General features: G+C 46.3%; 1 protein-coding gene across 5 annotated transcripts; it reads left to right on the top strand.

The window, feature by feature from the left end:
• The first annotated feature begins 81 nt into the window (after positions 1-81).
• Positions 82-16,162, top strand: Slc25a27 (solute carrier family 25 member 27). 5 transcript variants are annotated; one of them, XM_048347665.1, is made up of 10 exons: positions 82-302; positions 2,823-3,014; positions 4,109-4,193; positions 5,261-5,383; positions 6,363-6,475; positions 9,443-9,527; positions 11,384-11,476; positions 12,043-12,145; positions 12,304-12,352; positions 15,549-16,162. In XM_048347665.1, the coding sequence occupies exons 1-10, from the start codon at positions 197-199 to the stop codon at positions 15,581-15,583; spliced, it is 984 nt and encodes a 327-aa protein (XP_048203622.1). In that variant the 5' UTR covers positions 82-196; the 3' UTR covers positions 15,584-16,162. The 5 variants fall into 5 exon arrangements, with proteins under 5 accessions (XP_048203622.1, XP_048203623.1, XP_048203620.1 ...); XM_048347666.1 differs by lacking the exon at positions 12,304-12,352; XM_048347663.1 differs by having other exon boundaries at positions 12,043-12,352.
• Positions 16,163-22,105: the final 5,943 nt, after the last annotated feature.

The following is a 22,105-nucleotide window of genomic DNA, read 5'->3' as shown; positions in this document are numbered from 1 at the left end:
GCCCGAAGGACTACATTTCCCAGACGCCTCTGGGACGCCGCTTGGGTGTCCCGGCTGCGGTTTGCGGGGCCGCGGGGGGCCGCTCGGCGTCGGGTGCGCGGAGCCCAGCGCGGGAGATGGAGCCTGTGCGGGCGCTGGCGGGCTGAGCGGCGCCGGCGAGGACGCGGGGTGCATTGCGGTCCCGACCTGCCGCTGGATGTCGGTCCCGGAGGACGAGGGGGCGCGGCCGCCGCTGGCGCAGAGATGGCCGCGGGCCAGCAAGTTCCTCCTGTCGGGCTGCGCGGCCACCGTGGCCGAGCTAGGTACCCGCCGTCCGCGCGCGGGCCGCGCGGCCGCGGCGCGGCGTGGCGTGGCGTGGCGCGGCGCGGAGGGAGCGCCGGGCGGGCAGTTGGGCCGGGCCGGGCCCGGGCATCCCGGGGTGCTGACGGAGCCGAGCACATCCCGGGGTGCTGACGGAGCCGAGCACATCCCCGGGGTGCTGACGGAGCCGAGCACATCCCGGGGTGCTGACGGAGCCGAGCACATCCCCGGGGTGCTGACGGAGCCGAGCACATCCCGGGGTGCTGACGGAACCGAGCACATCCCGGGGTGCTGACGGAGCCGAGCACATCCCCGGGGTGCTGACGGAGCCGAGCATCCCTGAATGACGGGCGGGTAGCAGAACCGGGCCTGGCATCTGGGCAGCCCCCCCCCCCCACACACACACACTCCAGCGAGAAGGATGGGCCGGCCTGGGCCAGGCCAGCCCTGGACAGGGATGGTCCCTCCGGGGGAGCTTCCCGGGCTGCCACTCCCCTCCGGGTATCATTTTTCCTCCTTGTGTGAGGATGACCTTTTGTGTGTGTGCCAGTAGCCGAGGTGGGGTGGGAGGCGGGGGGGGGGGCGGGGCAGGGGGCATAGGGCAGGGGGCAGAGGGCAGGGGGCAGGGGGAGCGCTTGGACTCTCGACCCGGGCGCTTGTCCCTTCGCTTTTTCCGCGCGAGGTGGGGCTCCGCTGCCAGCCTTCTGGGTGGCTAGCTGGCGTTCACAGCCCGCTGCTTATTGCCATGGAGCTATTTTGGGGTACCCTGGGAGCTTGGAAGAACGGTTTTATCTTCCTAAATGAGTCAGAAAACATCGGGGGACCACCTAGCGAGGGATTGTGATGGTTATGCGTGAGTAGGTGGTGTTCCTTCCAAGGGGGGTGTGTGTGTGTGTGTGTGTGTGTGTGTGTGTGTGTGTGTGTGTGTGTGTGTCTCTGTGAGACTTTAACTTTGTGTTTCCAACTGCCTTCGTTTTCCCCATTAAAATAATTAAAAAGTAACCGCCCTGATGTGTTAGTCATTTGAAAACACGAATCTATTTTGCATTTCTAGCCTGTGCATAACATGGTCATGACCTGTTGTTTGATCCATTATATACGCTTCTCATCTGGCCCCTTGGCCCCTCTATTTTTTTTTCCCCTTAGGGTGATGAGGAATTCTTTTTTTTTTTTTTTTTACTGAAATAAACTCTTGTTAACTTTAAAGAAATCTGAAATCTGATTGCTAAATGATTTATTTCCAGTTTGTTTTGTAACAGATGTTTCTCACTAAGTCTCAAAGACTTTGTACAGGGACATGCCTCTCGTAAAAAGTCAGGGTGAAAAGGATGGGAAGAATGCACATGAGAGACCAGGAAACCCAGGTTATGGGATGGATTTCAAGTCCGCAAGTTCTGAATCAGAGCCTAAAACAAGAAGTAGCCAGAAGGAAAACGAAAATTGTTTTCAGAAACACAATTTTTTTTTTTTTTGCTTAAAGGCCCCTGTGAAGTTTTTTCAAGTTTGTATGTCTCTGTGCATAAGCTATTTCTGTTTTAGGAAACTAGTAGCAAGTTAATAATTTTTCCAAAGGCCACTGGGAAGATTTAATAGCATCTTATGTTTTCTCTTAGAAAAGGTATTCTAGGAATTTGTCCCGGGTGGCGGTCATTGCCAGGTCTTGGGTCACATCACATGAGGTTCATGGAGTTGTTAGGACACCAAGACTTTACTTATTCAGGATATTATGTTGGATATAATAAGCTTGATTTTCCTTATGTGTATCAGGAAGCTTAACTACTTTAACTTGAAAGACCTGTCTCCATTTCAAATTGTAAACAGAATTTGAGGCTTATAGAGGAGACCATGAGTAGGCCATGCATAAAGCTTACCAGTGCTGGTACAAAGCCACTTAGTCTATGCCCTGATTGAAGGAAAAGATATCAACTCCATTACATCTTCTCTATCTCAAACATCATCAGGTCCGTGACAGTGTAGAACTCAGCTTCATCTTGCATTTATTGTAGTTCCTAAGAGTACATGGTACAGAATCCCAAAGTTGTAGCAGACATGGCTGATACAGTAACTGCAGTCCACTGAATGCCACAGAAAAAGAATACTTTAAATATTCCTTTGGAAAGGAAAAGTTGAAGACTAGATTTTAGATATAAATTTCTGAATAGAAGCATCAAGGGGTTTGTATCCCAGGCTGGCCTGGAACTTAGGATCCTCCTGCTTTAGCCTCCCAGGCTAAGGCAAGGATACACCTACCCCCTTACCCCCCTACAGTTCTGACTGTCTACTCTATGTGGATGCTTAGGTGCAGGGAGTGTGTGGGAGCCGACTGATTCCCAACCTGTATTGCTCTGCTGCAGAATACATGGTAACGGGGCTAGATAGTACTTACTGGGTTGTATTCCAAAACTTGTGAACCATGAATCTTGGGGAAATAGTGGCCCTGTGATTTCATAATTGCAGTCTGTTTCTCCGAATCTTGTGATTTCTCCCTCCCCACCCCTTGTTTATTTTTTTTCTTTTGTTAGCAACCTTTCCCCTCGATCTCACAAAAACTCGACTCCAGATGCAAGGAGAAGCTGCCCTTGCTCGACTGGGAGAGAGTGTGCGCGAACCTGCCCCTTACAGGGGCATGGTGCTCACGGCCCTGGGCATCATCCAAGAGGAAGGCTTCCTAAAGCTTTGGCAAGGAGTGACGCCCGCCATTTACAGACACGTAGGTATTTATCTTGATTCTAGCTGGTAAGTTTGTTCTGAGTTCAGTGTTCTTCCCCTTTGCCTTTCTGTTCCCAAATCCAGGAAGCTTCTGTCCCCTACCTGCACAACAAATCATTAGAAGGGGGAAAAAAAATTGCCAGTTGTAGTTACTTTGCTAAATTTTTAGAAAAGTATATGAGAGTATTTAAGTATGAACTACTTTCTTCACCAGCACCTACAGTGTTTACAATTAAGATTTATTACTTCTGAAATTGCAATCCCTCTGTACATCACCTTTATAACAACAGTAACAAGTTTTGATAAAAATGGAGCAACTTGTATAACTACTCACACACATACACAAAAGATGTATTTCACATATTTGAAATTTGAGAGGAATGTGTTAAATTCTCCAGTGACGTTCCATACATTCGTTCAGTGAAAATGTCTTGTACCAAACTGCATATCAGAGCATTTGAGACAACAAAAACACCCCACCCCTGCCTGGGGAAAGGCAGTGGTGTTCTGGCAAAAGGATAAGAAGAAAGCAGGCTGATCACTAGTCAGTATTTCATTACTTTGTTAGAACATTCACGGAGAGCCTAGAACACTGGAGAAAGGGTGATGAGTGAACAAAGCAGAAAGGGGATATTCTTATCCAGAAAGATTCAGACAATGGGGTGTGAAGTCCAGAGATGGAAAAGGCCATGGCCCATTTAGAGGAAATACCCATAAGTCCCTGTTTCAGGAACAGAGATGCAGGAGACACAGCTAGCATGAGAAATGAGGCCAGGTCAGCATGTCCTCTTAGTAAGCAAAGACCTAAACTTGTGCGTGTGTGCTGGTTGGAAATGGGGTTTGAACTCAGGGCATGGGTGCAGTTGCTTAGTGTTGTTGCTGAGGTCTGGTTCTCTACCACTTGAGAACCACCCCGATTTTCAGCTTTTTCAGTTTTGTTTTCCAATAGTTAATTGGAAATAAGAGTCTCACGGGTTTTCCTGCCCATGCTGGCTTCGAACCATGATCCTCAGCCCCCAGCCTCGTGAGTAGCTGGGATTGCAGGCGTGAGTCAGCAGCACCCGGTGCGAGCTCACCTTGTCCGTGGTCTGTTTTCCAGTGTACTCCGGTGGCCGGATGGTCACCTACGAGCATCTCCGGGAGGTCGTGTTTGGCAAAAGTGAAGATAAGCATTACCCGCTTTGGTAAGTTTTGTTTTTGTCTTGAAAATAATTTGCTATGACCTGAAAAGCTTTCATGTTCTATCAATTGGATTTAACAAAGTTGTATGCTTATATTAAAATTACTGTAAGTAATAGACTTAAATAATCACAATAGAAATCCAAATAATTGACCCTTTTCTACACCTTACAGACATAATGTATTTATCTAATATACATTTAACATTTTAATGTTAAAATTTCTAATGGGGCACATTTTTGTAAATGCTAACCAATTTTCTTATTTTACGATTATTATTTATTGTTAGCTTGATTTGGTGAATATGAATAAAATGTGCCATTATATATTTTTACATGTTCTAATAAGTATGCGACACTCTTCTCCATTTTAGACAGACTGTATTGGTGATAGACTTTGGCAAGTTCCAGGTTTTACATCTCTTCTAAAATCCTGAACATGTGAACAATGTTTCACCTCACCAATAATCATGGAAAAATCATTAGTATTATCTTCAATCTGCTGGGAGAAATGTAAATTACTGTAGCGTTCTTGTAGCATGAATTACTTGTTGTAAATTTTTAATGTGTAATCCTCTAACCAGTCTCTTGTTTATAATAATAATTATTCAATCTCCTCTTGTTCACTGTTGTCTAGGAGAGAAGGACAAGAATATGTATGAAAAAATTTCTTTAAAGAGATGTTTTCAAACCCTATTTGTTTGGTGAACTTATAAAGTAGGGAGTTTTAAATTTGGGCTTATTAGCCTTTGTCTGTGAGGCTGCTTACAACTGTGCTGTTTTTATGACACTGCCTTCAGATGTGAACTGCGGTTAAACAATCAGTTCAGATGTTTATACCTTCGAAGCAACTGTCTCTTTGAATTCCAGGTGATGTAAGGCTGGACACTTTGGGTTTTAACTTTGGTCCTTCCTATCAGTAAATAACCAAACAATATATGTTCTCTGTGCTTTATCTGGGTCTAGCTTTATCTTCACTTTGTCTTTTACCTAGAGCTTTGTCTTACCAACTTGGCCTGGATTCACTTACAAAAATCTGGAATTAATGGCAACTTTTTACACATGTGCCCTAGGAAGTCTGTCATTGGAGGGATGATGGCTGGTGTCATTGGACAATTTTTAGCCAACCCAACAGACCTGGTGAAAGTTCAGATGCAAATGGAAGGAAAAAGGAAACTTGAGGGAAAACCACAGAGGTAGGCTCTCCAGTTAGCACTAAATTCTCTTCCTTTTCTCTTTGACAACATCATACTTTGAACATTTTGAACCAAATGGACTTATTTTTATAATCCAATATCCATAAAGGTGTCTCTCCTGATTCTTTTAGCTTAGAAGTTAGATTTTGCTGGGCAGCAGTGGCTCACAGCTATCATACTGGCTACTCTGGAGGATGAGATCTGAGGATTGCAGAAGTCAGTCTGGGCGGGAAAAATCCATGAGTCTCCTGTCTCTAGCTAACTAGCAAAAACCAGAAGTGGAGTGGTAGCTCTAGTAGTAGAGTGGCAACCTTGAGCAAAAAGCTAAGGGTTAGCAAGCAAGCCAGGCCCCGAGTTCAAGCCCCAGTATGGAACGGGGCAGGGAGGAGAAGAAGTCATATTAAGAGAAAAGCTAAGCTGGACCTTTTCTTTTTATGATGAGGACTGGGAATATGGCCTAGTGGCAAGAGTGCTTGACTCTTATACATGAAGCCCTGGGTTTGATTCCCCAGCACCACATATACAGAAAATGGCTAGAAGTGGCGCTGTGGCTCAAGTGGCAGAGTGCTAGCCTTGAGCAAAAAGAAGCCAGGGACAGTGCTCAGGCCCTGAGTCCAAGGCCCAGGACTGGCAAAAACAAAACAAAATAATCTTTTTATGATGAAATTTGCCTGTTGCCCACCGGATTATGTATGTGGGTAACGTAGCTGCTTCTCCCCACTGAGGCCTGTAGTTGTTGTATTAGATGGTAGACTCTTTGCCTATTGCAGGTGAGGGAAAGTATCTGATCATTAGAATTTTTCCTTGGAAGAACTCCATCATTGCAATGTCTTCCCACTTCCTCATCTAATAGCATTCTTCCTACATCTGATTGTTTTGTATTACTTCAGATTGTAGCAGCTATCAGTGGACCTTGTCCCACCGCGTTACAAACACAGGAATACAAACAGTGTTCAACTTCCGCTATTTTTTCCCTTAGATTTCGTGGAGTGCACCATGCATTTGCAAAAATCTTAGCGGAAGGAGGAATCCGTGGGTTGTGGGCAGGCTGGCTTCCCAATATACAGAGAGCAGCGCTGGTGAACATGGGAGGTAATAGAAGCTTTACTGAATTCGAAGACATCCGATTGCTTTCGTAGTTGTGAAAGCTTTTGTCAGACATATGAATTCTTTGTATGGTTTTTCATAACGTATCGATGGCAGGTGGCACATGTGTTGTGATGTCCTAGTGAACAATTCCACAGAGCATTCAGCTGTGTGCATGAGGTCTGAGCAGCATTTCCTAAGGTGAGCAAATTGTGGCAATAAGGATAAAGTCCAAACTTGTTCTCAGGCCTTCTCTTTACTCCAGACCGAAGCCAGGTGCCAGTGGCTCACATCTATAATTCTGGCTACTCAGGAGACTGAGATATGAGAATCATGGTTTGAAGCAAGCCCAGTCAGACAAGTCTGAGAGACTCTGACCTCCAATTAACCAGAAAAATAGCCTGAAGTGGAGCTGTGACTCAATTGGAAGAGCACCAGCTTTGAGCAAAAAGGCCAAAGAAAGACTCAAGGCCTTGGGTTCAAGCTCCAATACTGGAACAACAACAAAGCTAAAAATTGATATATGATGTCACCGTGTGATGGCCATTATATCCAAACTACTCTAATTCCCCCCTGGTTATACTTGTTCCTATTCCTTAGTGGTTCATCTTGTACTAACACTTCAGAGTAGAAATACAAATATTGCATTAATTCCGCCCTACCCTTTACTTTTCATTTTCAGTGAACAGTTTCCATTTATATGCTATAAATATAAACATGTTGTCAGTTATATCTCCATAAAGCTAGAACAAGTTTAAAATTTAAAAATGTCAAATATTAATTTATTTTGACTCAGGAAAAACTACCAGAATGGCACACTTATTACTGGAATAGTGTCTATACTATTGGTATGGTGATATATAGTACTGGAATGGTATATGCTTTCTTCCCTCTTCCTCCCGCCCACCCTCCTTTGCATAGTTTTCTGCTACAGATCCCTAATGCTCTGCTATAATGTCTTCTCCACCACTCCCTTCCCTGTGTCCTCTAATGCCAGGTGCCATTCACACATTTCTGTAGTTCACTGTGTGTATTGCTATTACTGTGCACCTCCTTTCATTGTCTTCTATCTATCCCTATCTTCTACCAGCCCCTCAAAGGCAGGGACCATGTTTTTATTCAGCTCTGTATTTCCAGTCTTCTATATGTGCTCTTTAAACATGTGATGAATGAATTAGCCATTGAAGGAATCCTAGAACCAATTATGTGATCCTAAGAAGTTGATAGGTACTATTTTTGCGGGCTCCAAGAATGCACCAGTTAAAACAGCAAATCAGTCAATCTATTTTCTGTCTCAGGCCATCAGTGTCTGCTGCATGTTGTCGGATATTTTGGCTTCAAGGACTCTTTCTGATGTAGTTTCTCAAGGTGCTGTTTCAAACTCTTGTTGCGCAGGTTTCTCTCCCAAGGCCTGTCTTCCTTAGAATCTTTGTTTAGATACTCAGTAATAATGAGTTCAATAATGATGAATTCCCCACACTGATTTATCAAGGTGCATCATTGTCTGTTCTGCATATCGTGGTTCTTTTCATTTCCCAAGGTATGGTTTTTGACTCTTTCACTTGCCCTTTCTATCCAATTAGTCTAGTCAGTTTGACTTGCAGACACAACTCCCATTCACACACTTCTCTCTGTCCCTTCTTTGGCCACCTGTGATGTATCTCCTCTTAGTGCACCACTGCGGGGAGGGGGGGGTGGCGGTCCTCGCATCCAGCAGCCAGCCTGCCTCCATCGTGCCACACAAGTACTGTGACCAAGGTCACCATTGCTGCCATCTTATTTAAAACCTTCATTTTCATCTCTGCCTCCACAGATGGCAGCTCGGCCCTCTAAACTGTTTATACCCAAAACTTCTTCAATTTCCTTCTCTCTGCAATCGGCCTGTGCTGGCTTCAGGTTTTTTTCAGAATCGGAGTAGCGCTCCCTACCTCCTTTATCTCAGTCAACATCTCTTCTAGGGGCTCCCATCTGGTAGTTTTGTCTCTCCCCAATCTGGCCTCTACAGAATGGTCTCAAGCATCCTTCACAATAGTGTGGTGGCTTCTGGAGCCCCATCACATCCAAGCTGCCTCTTCAGCCCCCCTGGGCCCACCTGCCTGACCTGCTGCCCCGCCCCCTCTGACACTCTGCCCACTGGCTGTGCCTTTTTGCCTGGGATGCTTTTCCTTTCATCCTCCACGGGGGGGGGGGGGGTAGGGGGAAGGGAGGGCGCTGCTGTCAGTCTCTGCTCAGATATCAGCCCAGCCAGAGGCCTTCCCAGATCCCCCTATTTTAAACTCACACACACACTGTTCTTCCACCCCTCTGGCTCCCTCTTCTTGTCTGACTTGTCTTCAGATAATTTACTTCAGGATTAAGTATCATCCGTAGTTTACTTTGTGGTCTTATCCCCCTCCCGAGCACCCCCCCCCCCGCCAGTGGAGACCAGGAGTTTTGCTCACTTTGTTCGTGATGTTTTCCCCAGACTTTAGAATAGTATCAGGCCCATGGTGGGCGTTCTGCAATTTGATAAGTGATCAGATGTTCTTTCTTGCCATCTTCCAGTCTGGTCCCCTCTCCTTCTGTGTGGGTCCTCTTTATAAAACTCCAGCATTGTGATCTAAGGTCTCTGTTTAGAGCTCTGATCACTACCCCCTGCCACTGACACAAAGTATGGGTACAAAGCTGAATGTGACTGGAACTCGTGCCAGCCTTGTTTAATCTCCAGCGGGAACTTATCAATTCAAATGCTAGAACCCCAAGGGAGTTAAGGTAGCTTGGGGCGCTGCTGGAAGGAAGTGTTGAAATGATACAATGGAGTGCCTGTCTCCTCCTCTGCCCCTCTTCCCTCCCTGTCTCCTCTGCTTGAAAACAAGAATACCATCTTTCATTCTGGGACACATTCCTGCTCCAAGACTCACACACTCTGGACATAAAAGACCTTTCTTCACTGTTGAGTGAGCAAGTATTTCAACTTTCTTTTTCCTTTGTCAGATTTAACCACTTACGATACAGTGAAACACTACTTGGTGTTGAATACATCACTTGAGGAAAATATCACGACTCATGGTTTATCCAGGCAAGTGACTTTTATTCTGAGTTTTCTTTCTTTGCATCACCTTTCCTTTCATTTTTGGCCTAAGTGCCCACCTGGAGGGCCTTTCGACCAGGAATCTGGTGGTATCAATAACCCCTAGAGAAGGATAATAGTGTCTATGTGAAGAGTCATTTTCTTAACGTTTGTTTGCAGCTAGATGGAGATGACAGATAAAAAGCGCAGGATAGTTAGATTAAACCTTCCAGAAAAATGTCTGCCTTCCTGGTGTCATCCCAGGGATGGATTGTGATGGTGGGCGCCGCACTGGTTCCAGCAAAGTGTGTGAGCTCCTTCTGTGTTAAGCAGACCGTGCGGGGCCCTTGCCCAGAGAGGGCCAGACGCGTGTTCTCTGAAAACACGGGATGGTATGTTAAAGAGACTGCTTAACTACAGGGTTCAAAAGAGGGAGAAAAAAAATGACCACTTCAGAGGGCACAAAAATGAGCCAGAGCTGGGCACCAGCGGCTCCCACCTGTAATCCTAGCTTCTCAGAAGACCTGAGGAGGATTACAGTTCAAAGCCAGCCCAGACAGAAAGTCCATGAGACTCTCCACTGAACTACCAAAAACCTGGAAGTAGAGCTGTGGCACAAGTTTCAAGCAAAAATGCTTGGGGACAGCACCCAGGCCCAGGCCTAATGCACACACACACACACACACACACACACACACACACACACACACACACACAATTAGATACTTGGGTTTTGAAGGAACATGACTTTTCCCAGACAGGGACAGAAGAAAGCCATTCTGGGGTGGGGGGAGGGGGAGGATTAAGCTGTATCTCTGCAATATGATTATCAAATTCTCCATTGGAATGAGTTCCTTCTAGAAAATCTACTCTCCTTCACATTACCATGATGCCATGTAGTCACTGATGGTACTTTCATACTCAAGGTCCCCTGTGCCACCGACATGATCCTACCAGTGTATCATATTGTATTAATTCAGTAATACAATGAATATTGTATCAATCATACATGTATATTAACAGCATCGAGTCAGTTTTGCTGGAGACACAAGCACACCCACACACACTCACGCACATACACACACACAGCACACAGTTTGGAGTGCTCCTGACTCCTTGGCCTGTGCTGTTCTGTCTCACTTGCACCCTCGGCCTCTGGGTTTACACCTGCTTGGCTGTGTCCTGCCGGCACCCCTGGTCCCATCCCGCCTCCCTGTCACCCCTCACTGCTTATCACAGGGGCCCAGTCTGGTTTTATTCATAGCACTTAGCGGCCTTGGGAACGCTGCATTTCTCCTTTGCCCCACCGGGCAGCGCTGCCCAGACCCGAGTGCAGACTCACTGCAGAGTTGGTAGCTGCTGGTTATGTTTTCTGTTATCATTTTTCTACCTCTTTACTAAATTAGCCATTAATTTTTAGCTGATGAAACCATTATTTAAAAACAGCACTATACGCTGGGCACTGGTGGCTCACACCTGTAATCCTGGCTACTCAGGAGGCTGAGATCTGAGAATTGCGGTTCGAAGCCAGCCCAGGCAAGAACGTCCATGAGACTCTGATCTCCAGTGAACTACTCATAAAATGCTGGAAGTGGTGCTGTGTCTCAAGAGAGCTCCATCCTTGAGGCAAAGAAGCTCATGGACAGCACCCAGGCCCAGTGTTCAAGCCTCAGGACCAGCAAAACAGCAACAGGAAACAAAAAGCATTATATTGAATATCATATTTAGTATTTTTTCTTTTGGGGATACAGATTTTGAAACTGACTGCTAGACAGGCTCCCTGACGTTAGTCATATTAAGTTCTGTTTCTTAACATTTAGTAGTGGCTATATATTACTTTTCAATTTCATTATTTGCATCTGCAGTTTATGTTCTGGGCTGGTAGCTTCTATTCTGGGGACCCCAGCTGATGTCATCAAAAGCCGAATCATGAATCAACCTCGAGACAAACAAGGGAAGTAGGTAGAAGGTCTTCAGTATTTGTGTGCTTAATGGCTATAATAACATTGTATTTTACAGATGTTTTCTTGTGGTTATTTTTGATAGAAATGTATTTGTGCATCTTTCTCTTCAGTGAGGAAATTGCTGTAGGTAATAACCTACTTCTTGTCAAATGGAAAGTTCTACTCATTAGGGGTTATCTAATTAGATAATTAACAATCATAGTGTTCAGACATAAGATGTTTGTTGAGTCTTTACTGTTTTCATAGAACTTTTGAAAGCTTACTCTGCTGAGAATTTACAGAGCACTTTCTTTAGAAGCTTTCAGATGACACGGACAGATTGATTTAGTATAAAATAGTGGGTTCCCTCTGGAAGAGAACAGGAGGCTGGATTCTATATGGTAAGAGTGGGAATGAATCAAGAGTCAACTTGAAAATGAAGCCATATACATATGTATGTATATATGTGTGTATGCATATACATTTGTATTTATAAACTTGTCCTAAATAAGCAGGAAATACTTAGAACGAGTTTCTGTTCACAGGGGAGAAAGTAACATAGGTCTCTTGGTCCTTTGCAGGGGACTTCTGTATAAGTCATCAACTGACTGCTTGATTCAGGCTGTGCAGGGCGAAGGCTTCCTGAGTCTGTATAAAGGCTTTTTACCATCTTGGCTGCGAATGGTAAATTTGCTTATTTGTTTTATCGAATGTGTTTCTTTTGTATTTAACTTACTCTGTCTATCAATATTTTTGCTTCTCTCTTCTGGTTTGTGGAATCGTTTTTCCCCCAAATCAAGCTTCGTCTACTTTTTTTTTAGAATATCTTTTTGTTTTTTTAGTGTTCTTTCACCTCTCCTCAGAGTCATGGTGCCTTCCTTGTCTATGAAGGTAAAGTAAATCAGTTTAATATGTTGGCAGTTAAGTAAATCAGTTTCATATCTTGGCAGTTGCTCATGTATTCTAAAGCTCATGGATAGAATTTCGGTATGGTAAAAACCTTTCCTAGTCGATTTATCTAAAATATAGTAGATTTGGGTGGGTGACAGATTTCACAGGATAAATCTTTCCCAGGTCAATTTTACTGTTTTAAAATTAATTACTTTGATGGTAAATGTTTCATCATCTACTAATACTTATTATCACAGAACGCTGCTTTCTAAGAACGCATTTTATCATCCTTCTGTGGTTTAGGCATATTTTACTAAAGTGAACTAAGATGTATATCAGACTTAAGTTATACAAAGCCTATCATAAAAATAAGGGCTTTTCTAAGTTAAAAAAAGGTTTGAAATAATCATGAGCCATGAATTTAGAATTCAAACAATCAAAAATTAACATAATATTATGCACATATATACTTTATTGAGCACATATTCCATGCCAAGCCCTTTACTAGGGCTCGGCCTTGGTAAGAAATGTTAAGTGAAGAGTGTTAGCTAAGGAAAGAGTCTGGTGCTGGAGATAGGAAAGGAAATGTAGCCTACACCAAGGAATTGAGAAAATGTCCCTGAAGAAGATTTTCGAGTTGAAGAATGAGTAAGACTTAGCAGGTAAATAGTGAGAAAGAAACCTTCTCTCTACATGGAAGGATGGTTGGAGCGGATGGAGAGCTCGGTAAGTCCGGAACAGAGGGAAGATCAACAGGCCAGGGCGCCGAGACCCGGAGGAGACGGAAGGTGAGGTGGAGAGAGGCAGAGACAAGACAGGGAGGAGCCCCGGGAGACAGAGTGGTGGCGCTGGAGTGACTGAGTCAGGCCCTGACCATTGGGGATGCTTCCTCAAATGGGGACCGTTTGCAGGAAGATGATTTGGGAGTAAAGTAAGCCTTGTTTTAGCCAGAGCGGCTCTAGGGAGCTTGCTCAAGGTCATGCAGCTGGCATCAGGCAGAGCTAGAAACCCCACTGCAGGCCTGACCCCTCAGCTCGGGCTCCGCACCAGTGCCACGTGGGTAGCTCAGGATCCTGCGGCCTGGGTACCGGACTGCGAAAGAGAAAAGACGTTGCCTAGTGACGGAGAGTGATGGAGGTGTTGCCGAAGAAAGTCTGGTTCTCCAGCAGAGGTCACCAGGGCGTCCTTGCCTGGTTGGCCCACTACAGTGCATGACAAATAGACCCAGCGCGGACTCCAAAGTGCTCGCAGGTCCCCTGGTTGAAGTCTGTGAGGCTGGGGGTTGGGCCACAGCGGCTGGCATTGTTTACACCGCTGAGACACAGGGCTGGAGATCCACCCGGTGACCTCCCTAGCCCAGCTGCTTCCCCCCTAAGTCAGGCTCTGTGGGGCTCCACGTTATCGTTGGAAAGTTGCTTTGCGCACGCAGAATCACAACAGGAAGAGCCTGTTTGTAAACTTAATATTTAAGAACATCAACCCAAGAGACCTCTTAAGTGTCCAGCCCCACAGAAGAGCATGGCAAAACAAGTGGAGGAAACCACATGGGTTCATACGCACCTGGATTATTTGCAGCCATCCCAGCTATGAAAGTGATGAATGCAGAGGCTGCACACATGCAGTCCCGTGCAGAGACCCAGCAAACCCTCTCCTCTCTCACCCGTACTCCCTGGCTATGGGGTCCCCTCACTAACTCCCTTCAGAACCTAAGTAAACTCCACCAGAATCCACGCCATGCCACCAGGTAGAGGTAGCATGGCCTTGCTTCATTCCATCCCCAGTCACTTCTTACCCATGTGCCTATGACTTTGTTCGTGCAATGTTGTCAGCCGCAGGAGGAATACATCTGACACCCACAGGAATTAGAAGTGATTGTATAGTCCTCTCTCTCTCTCTCTCTCTCTCTCTCTCTCTCTCTCTCTCTCTCTCTCTCTCTCTCTGTGCGTGCATGCCAGTCCTGGGGCTTGAACTCAGAGCTTGGGCACTATCCCTCAACTTTTGGGCTCAAGGATGGCACTCTGCCGCTTAAGCCACAGCTCCACTTCTGGCTTTTTGCTAATTAATTGGTGATAGAAAAGTCGCATGGACTTTTCTGCCGGGGCGAGAACCATGATCCTTAGATCTCAGCTTCCTAAGTAGCTCGGATTACAGGGGGTGAGACACTAGCACCTGCCTCATAAGACACTCTTAACTAAGACCTCTGCCTGCTTCGTTTTTGTTGGCACAAGGAGGTGGTGCCTTTACAGATTTATGTTCCTTATATTATGGACATGGCTTCATATATTAACTGACTAGGATATGTTTTCCTAGATCTGCGACGTAGTAGCTTCTACCAACTTACTACACTTGGTATTTCCAAACACATGCCAAATTATTTTGCAATCTGTTAACCAAATAGTCTCTAGCCAAACATTTGGTTATACTAATAGCTTAAGCTTCTCTGTCTCTACTGTAGTAGGATAGAGCTCCTGTCCAGTTAATAGTGACTAGAACCAAAGGCGAGAGGAATTGGACCCAAAGCATCCTTTCTCTGGTCCACCTCCTAGTGGTTATATCCTCTTCTATCCCATGTCCTTTTCTGATTCCTTTAGCTATAGCTCACTATCATTCAGGTTCAGGTTAGGCCTTTCTGAGTTAGAAGCTCTTTTCCCTATTTAATGTGATTTTTTTTATAGACACGTAAGACATCAGGTGTTGGGATTTTAATGACCTAACTCTTAAAGAATATTCTTTTCTCTTCCTTTCACATTGGTAAGTGGCTAATTATCCTGCTGCATGTACAAACTGCGCAGAGAGAATCTTAGCTCAGAAGTCAGGCATCAGAGTTCTCGCCATTCGGCCAGGAAACGTTTCCGTGACAGCACCATAAGAATGGAGAACGGAAACCGCGGCCTTGGTTCTCAACATGTTGATAGGTATTTGATGCTAAGCCTCACATATCCTCATTTGTAAAATGGGGATGTCATTTTCTACTGTAAATTGATTGTCTTTCTAGAGAAACCTTTGCTTAACTGGTCCTTAGAAAGCTGTGTGGGGTTTGAGGTGCTTTACAAAGGTAAAAGATGAAATACATATTTTTCTACAAATGGATTCAAAATGACTGTGACTTTCAAAGGCGTGAGGCCTGTGCGTGTGTGTAGAATCTTTGTTGTGATTGCTTTGAAGTGTGCACTAATCTCTTTGGTTAATCTTTCAGACCCCTTGGTCACTGGTGTTCTGGCTCACTTATGAAAAAATCAGAGAGATGAGTGGAGTCAGTCCATTTTAAGCCCTTAAAGCTGCAGCCCGTACTGATAACGGTATTCAGTGTTATTGAAATGTGGGCGTCGGCAATACCCAGCCCCTCTCATTTCTACCTCTTTAGGAAGATAACTTGCTCCACAGACTGATCTATGGGGGTGCCACTTTCTTTTTCTCTGGAAACCCAAGGTCTGTTTGACTCCTCTTTTTATCTAAATATGATCCCAAGGCCGCCCAGTGACACCCCCCCCCCCCAGCACTGTGTTTCTAAAGAAGAATGGAACCCAGGCACTTCCAGCCCTTTGACCTGCTGGTCTTTGCTGAAGAGTCTGCTTAGCGGAGGCAGGCAGGCAGCATCTGCGATCTGAAGTAGACAGTAGGAATGTGGAAGAATCTATCCCTAGTGCTTAAGGAATATATCTGGCCTGTATGTCAGTATTTAGAACCGAAGCTTGCCATTCTACTCTTCTGTTGCTATTCAAGTGTACGTACTATAAATTAAAGGGAAACGGATGAAAATTCATGAATAAATATTTTGAGTTTCCTCCAAGGGAGTCAGTGTACGATTATGCTAAAGGAAGTTGATGTTCAACTTCTTACCAGGAGGATGGAAAAAGCAAAAGTCAAGTTGAGATGACTTTCAAGGAGCAAAGCGATGGGCTCTAAGTGCCCACTCAAGCCCTGCAGTCCCTGGCCGGCGCTCCACAACACTGCTAGTGTCTTCTCCTGGTGAGATTGGGAGGAGCGTGTGCTGTGTTACACGTCCCCTTACAGCCCGGACAGGTCACTGGTTCTCAAGAAGCTTGATAAGACCTGAAACTTCACTGACTAAAGCTTATCTATAAGCCGGGTGCCAGTGGCTCACGCCTGTCATTCTAGCTACTCAGGAGGCTGAGATCTGAGGATCATGGTTTAAAGCAAGCATGGGAAGACAAGTCTGTGAGACTCTTATCGCCAATCAATGAGTTAAAAGGCAAAGGGGAAACATGATTCAAGAAATAAAGCACCAGCCTTGAGCAGAAAAGCCAAGAAAGAGTGCAGGGCCCTGAGTTCAAGCCCCAGTAATGGCACAGCAAACAACAAAACTCAACTGCATAGGGTCTCCTGTAAGTTACCATCAGATTTTCAGTGGTATTTTTAAAGCAAGCCTGACAAACCATTCAGCTGATATGTGTCCTCCCATATCCTTTCATAATACTGAACATAAGAGAGCGTGCAAAATTCACATGTTATACTGTCAGTAGCCTCAAAGAGCCTTGCTTGAAATACATAAATATAAACTTCCCATGGTATCAAGTTACGTCTCCAATTTTCCATTGAGTTGCTTTTCTTGGTTTAGAAAGTTAACAGAGTCACCTACCTACTGCGGGCTCTCCAAGCCTTAGATGGGGGCTGCTTCTGGATGGACAGCTGCGGGCTGCGGAAAAGACTGCCAAGTGAAAGAGGAACATCCCAAAGGCCCAAGCCCAAGAAACACCGTGAAGCTGGCCAGATCAAATGTGTTATATCAGACACGAGTGGCGTTAGAGCAAAATGTTTAGAAGTGCTTTGTGGGTGCATAACGTATAATCACTGCCACTTTAAGAGGGGGAAGTCCACTTTCAAACATTTCATGAGATGTAACAGTATGCAGTGGCTTTTTGTTTTCTAGTTGCAGAATGTGATGTTTAATCTCTTCCAGTCTTCAGTTCTCTACATTTCCATCACACTTGTGAATCAGATGGACTTGTAAAAAATATTTAATATATGTTTCAATTCCCAAGTGTTCTTTATGGAACCATTTGGGGGAGATTTTTGTTTACTATGGTTTGTAATTTTTTTTAATTAAGTAAAGGCTGGATCAAAATAATTACATGCAAATTTAACTATGAAAATTTTGACTTAGCTATATTCTTTGGGGGACGTGGAATTAAAACATTGTGGAAGTGCTAACACTGTTCTCTGGTGTGTGAATCGAGTGGATTACGCGGCGCTTTCGTATCTGAAGTAACCGGGATCGTGTGGTGCGCTAGGAGCCCAGGGCTGAAGTGGGATTGGGTAGTCCAGGTGCCTGTGCTCCGGGCTGACCCAGCGGCAGAGCCCATGAGAAGGCAGGCGTCCTGGTTGTCAGGAGCATGACAGCTCTGCTGTGTGAGGTAGGTAGGGAGTAAATCTTAGGTCATCACAGCAACCCAGTGTAGGGGTCGACAGTCTTCCAAAAACAGTTTTCTCTGCAAGTTTTTCTCATCTATTCTCAATGAGTCTGGCTTGCCTCCAGCTTACGTTTTATAATGGAATTATCATATTTCACTTAACTATGACACCTGACTAGGAATCCGGCCAGTTTCTGTATATCAAACAGATTTTCCCACAGCTTCTTGGGAAATTTAGCTTTTTTCCAATGTGGGATGTTCTTGTCCTGTCTAAAATAGTGCACAGTGAATAAATAGGAAGACTTCTTTTTATAATTTTATGTCCATGCTCATGGACTTGGCATTTCCAATCTCACTATATTAGTACTCTGTGTGGTATTTTTTCTAGCCCTTTATTTCCAGCTCAGTATTGGTCGTTCTTAACATTTAAGTTTATTTTTTTCACAAATTTTCTCTTAAATAACTTTTCCTCTTTGGAAAGTATATGTTTATTTTAGTTTTGCACATTTCTGTTCTTTTTTATATAAACAAATTAGCTTTGTCGAATTGAAAAAATATTTTTCTCTTTGTTATTGTTTAAAACTCATCTTGCTCAACTGCAAAAGGTTGTACAAGGTTACAATTTAATATGTCTTTATAAAGACTTTTGGAAAGTTAAAAACTCTGTTTTCCCTAATTAAACCAAGACTCTGAAGGTCATCAAATACATGTCTATTATTTTAAGCGCCAAGTAATGTGTAAGGAAAACACCCTGGACTCTAAAGACATTTATTCTCCTTTGAGCTCCAGTTTTAGGAAAGCAGTTCACTGAGCATCCCTTTACCACTAGATTTCCATCTCTTTATGCTATGAATTATCTATGAAGTCTTACTTGGTCCACGTGTAGACTTTATAACAGAAGTACATGGCTAGACTGTCTCACGAAGTCCGTCTTCCTCAGGTAAAACAGTCACTTGGCTTGCGACACCCTGCTGGACACATGGTCTCTAGTGGCGAATCCCATTTCCTCTGGATCTGACCCCACCTGTCCTCCTGGTGGTTGCCTTTTGGTGCAGACCTGTTACCGGCTGAGCTCCTTGCACCTGGGCTGGTCTGCTCATTTCCTGGAGATAACGCTCCACAATGCTCAGGCACTGCCCATCCTGGCTCTTCCCCTCGCTTTCCTTCTACCCACACCACCATTCCGTGTTGGTTTTCAGTCGCTAGGCAAGTCCCACATTCATCTCCAAAACAGTCACCATCCGCTTCCTTTCAGAAGCCCTCCAGCCTCCAGCCCCCTGCGGCCCCCATTGCTTCTGCTAAGTACACGGTTCCCCTATTCAGGCTGGCTGGCTGCAAACAGGGAGCACGTTGTACATCTCTATCCCTGCTAAGCCTCACTGCGAGCCGCATGGCTGCATCTGGTGGCACCACAGCTCACTATGGAGTTCGTTTTTTGTTTTTTAAAGGAGGAAGAAAACACAGACAATTAAATCATGTGTTCCTCCCACCTTCAGAAGAATCCGATTAGGGAGCACTTCTGATTCCATTAAATTGTTCATCACACAAAATGCTTACCTTCCTTTGAAGAGGATTGTGTGTTTTGAAGCACACCCTTAACAATTTTCAGAAGTCTCATCTTCATCAGTTTCATCCTTTTTCTTCAAATCCTAGAGTTCCATAGTTTTCATGAGTAGAACATTGGATTAGTAGCCAATAAAATGTGGTGTGAACACATCATTCTTCATTTCAGAGTGTGCACAGCAGTTGTACCACTATTTGGCTCTCATGAATAGCACACCAGTGGACACTTTTCTGACTCAAGTGTTTATTATTTTTGAATTTTGAAGAGTGGCTGATTATTTTTCTCTCCCCTGCTTCACCCCCAGCAGGCTGCTGTAGAATGTCAGCAGCAGCAGGAACCCCTTTGAAGGTTTGAGAGAAGCAGATGATGATGTTTAAGAGGTCTGCTTGCTGAAAATGTCTGGGAACAAACAGGAATATATGTGAGTAAAGTCTGCTATTCTGATTTTTCAAAGATAAATCTTTTTAAAATGCCTAAATCTGTTGGTATCAAAGAATCCTGTTGTTTCCAGGTATGCTTTTAAGATGCTGTTAATCTTGAGAGTTTTAAAAATCATAATCTTTACTTTTCACAACTAAAATAGGAACTGGATTGCCTTAGGGCATCTGGGTTGAGATTTACTTTAAACTATCAGAAGGCTGACGATGCAATAGCCATAATTTCTCTCTTATGGCTACTCCTGATGACCCGAGCTGTTCTGTGGCTGAAAAGAATTCATAACTAATAGTTGCAGTGATAGATCTGCCCGTAGCAGAGGAGAGAGGAGGGGAATGGAGACTGGAATCACTTCGAGAGACTTGGGGAACTGTAGCCTTCTTGTTTCACTCCCTGTTGTAGTTGGATTTCTGTGAAACTAACTTCCGGCTCTCATTCTACGTAGTATTATAAATTGTTCCTTGTTTTCTCTCTTTTGGCTGTCCCTTCCCCGCCAGGTCCTTCAATGTTAGTGCACGATTCTCTTCCTGGCCCTCTTCTCCATTTTCCATTCTTAAGTGAATATTTCTGTGACTTTATGACATTTAGGGTGGCAGTTCCCCAACAGGCCGCAGCATGCACCAAAAGGCACCTGGTACCTCTGTGCATACTTCTAGGCCTTACTCGTTTCTCAAGCTTTAATTACATTGTCTTCATTACCAGCGGGCCATCTCCACCAGGAGGGCCGTCCGCAATCCTCCTGACCACAAATTTCTCAATAGCAATATTTTTGCGCCAATTTTTTCTCTCTTTCTCTGCCCTCTCAATGTGCTGTTTGTTTTGTTTTGTTGTTGGGTGTTTTGTTTTTTCTGGATTTTCAATGGCTCTTGACATCCGGCCTCGGTGGCCAAGAAACCTCATGGTCATCTTTCATTTCTTAATGTTTCTCTTTTATTCACAGTGTGTATGCACACACACACTCACACACACACACACACAGACACACACACACACACACACATATATATATATATATATATATATATATATCTGCAGACCTGTATATCTCTTATGAACATAGACGCGAGACTGCAGGAGCACCCCGTCAAACCGTGAGGAGTGGCGAGCATCTGGACAGACTGGAGAAACCGGAGCTTTGCCGGGGCTACTGGGACACGGAGCGAGCTGCTGCTGTAAAAAGGAGGCCCGAATGAATGAGCACCAGGGTCAGCGGGCAGGAGAGCTGTGGGCTGGGTTTGGGCTAGATGCTTTAAAATCAGAGGTCTGTGTCATTTCCCCTCGGTATGAAGCAGTGTTTGAACGAGCAGGACTCTTCCCAAGGGCGAGTTCGGGGGGGGGGGGGGGGGGGGACGGCGGAGCTTCCGGGGGGAAATCCGGGTCCATTCATTCATTCCAGGGGCCAGGGATGCCAGGAGGGGTGCTTGTCAAAGGCGCCCCCCCACCCCCGAGCTGGGGGTGGGGGAGACCGCGTGGTGAACAGCGTGGCGTGGGAGGTGTCGCGAGGCGCCGTGGGCACCGTGGCCTCTCACACGGTCGGTGGAGATGGGTGCTGAGCCCGCCCCCTCCCCCCTCTCCCCCAATCGGTGCAGGACCCTTCCCGCGCCCGCTGAGCACCGGCGGGCGGGGTGCCCAGGCTGCGCCCGGCCCCCAGTGCGCCCCGCCAGCCCGAGGGCGCGCCCCGGGGGCGCAGGCGCACGGCTCCCGCCCGCCCGATCCCGCTGCCCCGAAGGGTTCCAGCCTCAACGCCCCGCCCCGGAACGCGCCGCCCGCCGTTGGCGCCTCCCTGGCCGGTCGGTTCCCGCCGCCTCTCCCGGGAACGCCGATGGCCGGCCCCGGGCCGGGCGCGCAGTGCTCCGGCCGCGCTGGCGGGAGGGACCCCAGGGGGCTCGCTTTCGGCCGGGGTCTTCACGCCGCGTCCTCCCGCGAGGAAGGCACCTGGGGGAGCAGCAGGTCGCGCCCGTCCCCTTGCGCCCCCGGGCCTCCCGAGCGCCCCCGGAGGCGCCCTGTGCCCTGAAGCCCACCCGGAGCCGGCCTCCAGCCGGCCGCCCTCGCCCCGCAGCCCCGCGGGCCGCCCCGCCGCGCGCCGCCCGGGCCTGCGCCGCCGCGGCCGCGGGCCGTTGGCTGGGGCGGTGCCGGGTCGTACCAGTTGTCGGCGCGCGTCCTGGCCACCGGGAGACCCCCGGCTTCCCGGAGACCCCCACGGTGACCGGAGACCCCGGTGCTGATCGGTGACGGCCCCCGCCCCAAACACCGTGATCCGACCCCCCCACGGATCGGGAACCCCACCCCCAATCGGGAACCCCACCCCACGCCTCCCCAAGACCCCCCACGCCCCCCCAAGACCCCCCGCGCCCCCCAGGGGCCTCCCCCCTCCCCCCCACG

The sequence above is a fragment of the Perognathus longimembris genome, chromosome 6, assembly GCF_023159225.1.
Source record: "Perognathus longimembris pacificus isolate PPM17 chromosome 6, ASM2315922v1, whole genome shotgun sequence".
Taxonomy (NCBI): Eukaryota; Metazoa; Chordata; class Mammalia; order Rodentia; family Heteromyidae; genus Perognathus; species Perognathus longimembris.
The sequence above is the reverse complement of the archived record's forward strand: the minus strand, read 5'-3'. Positions and strand labels throughout refer to the sequence as shown.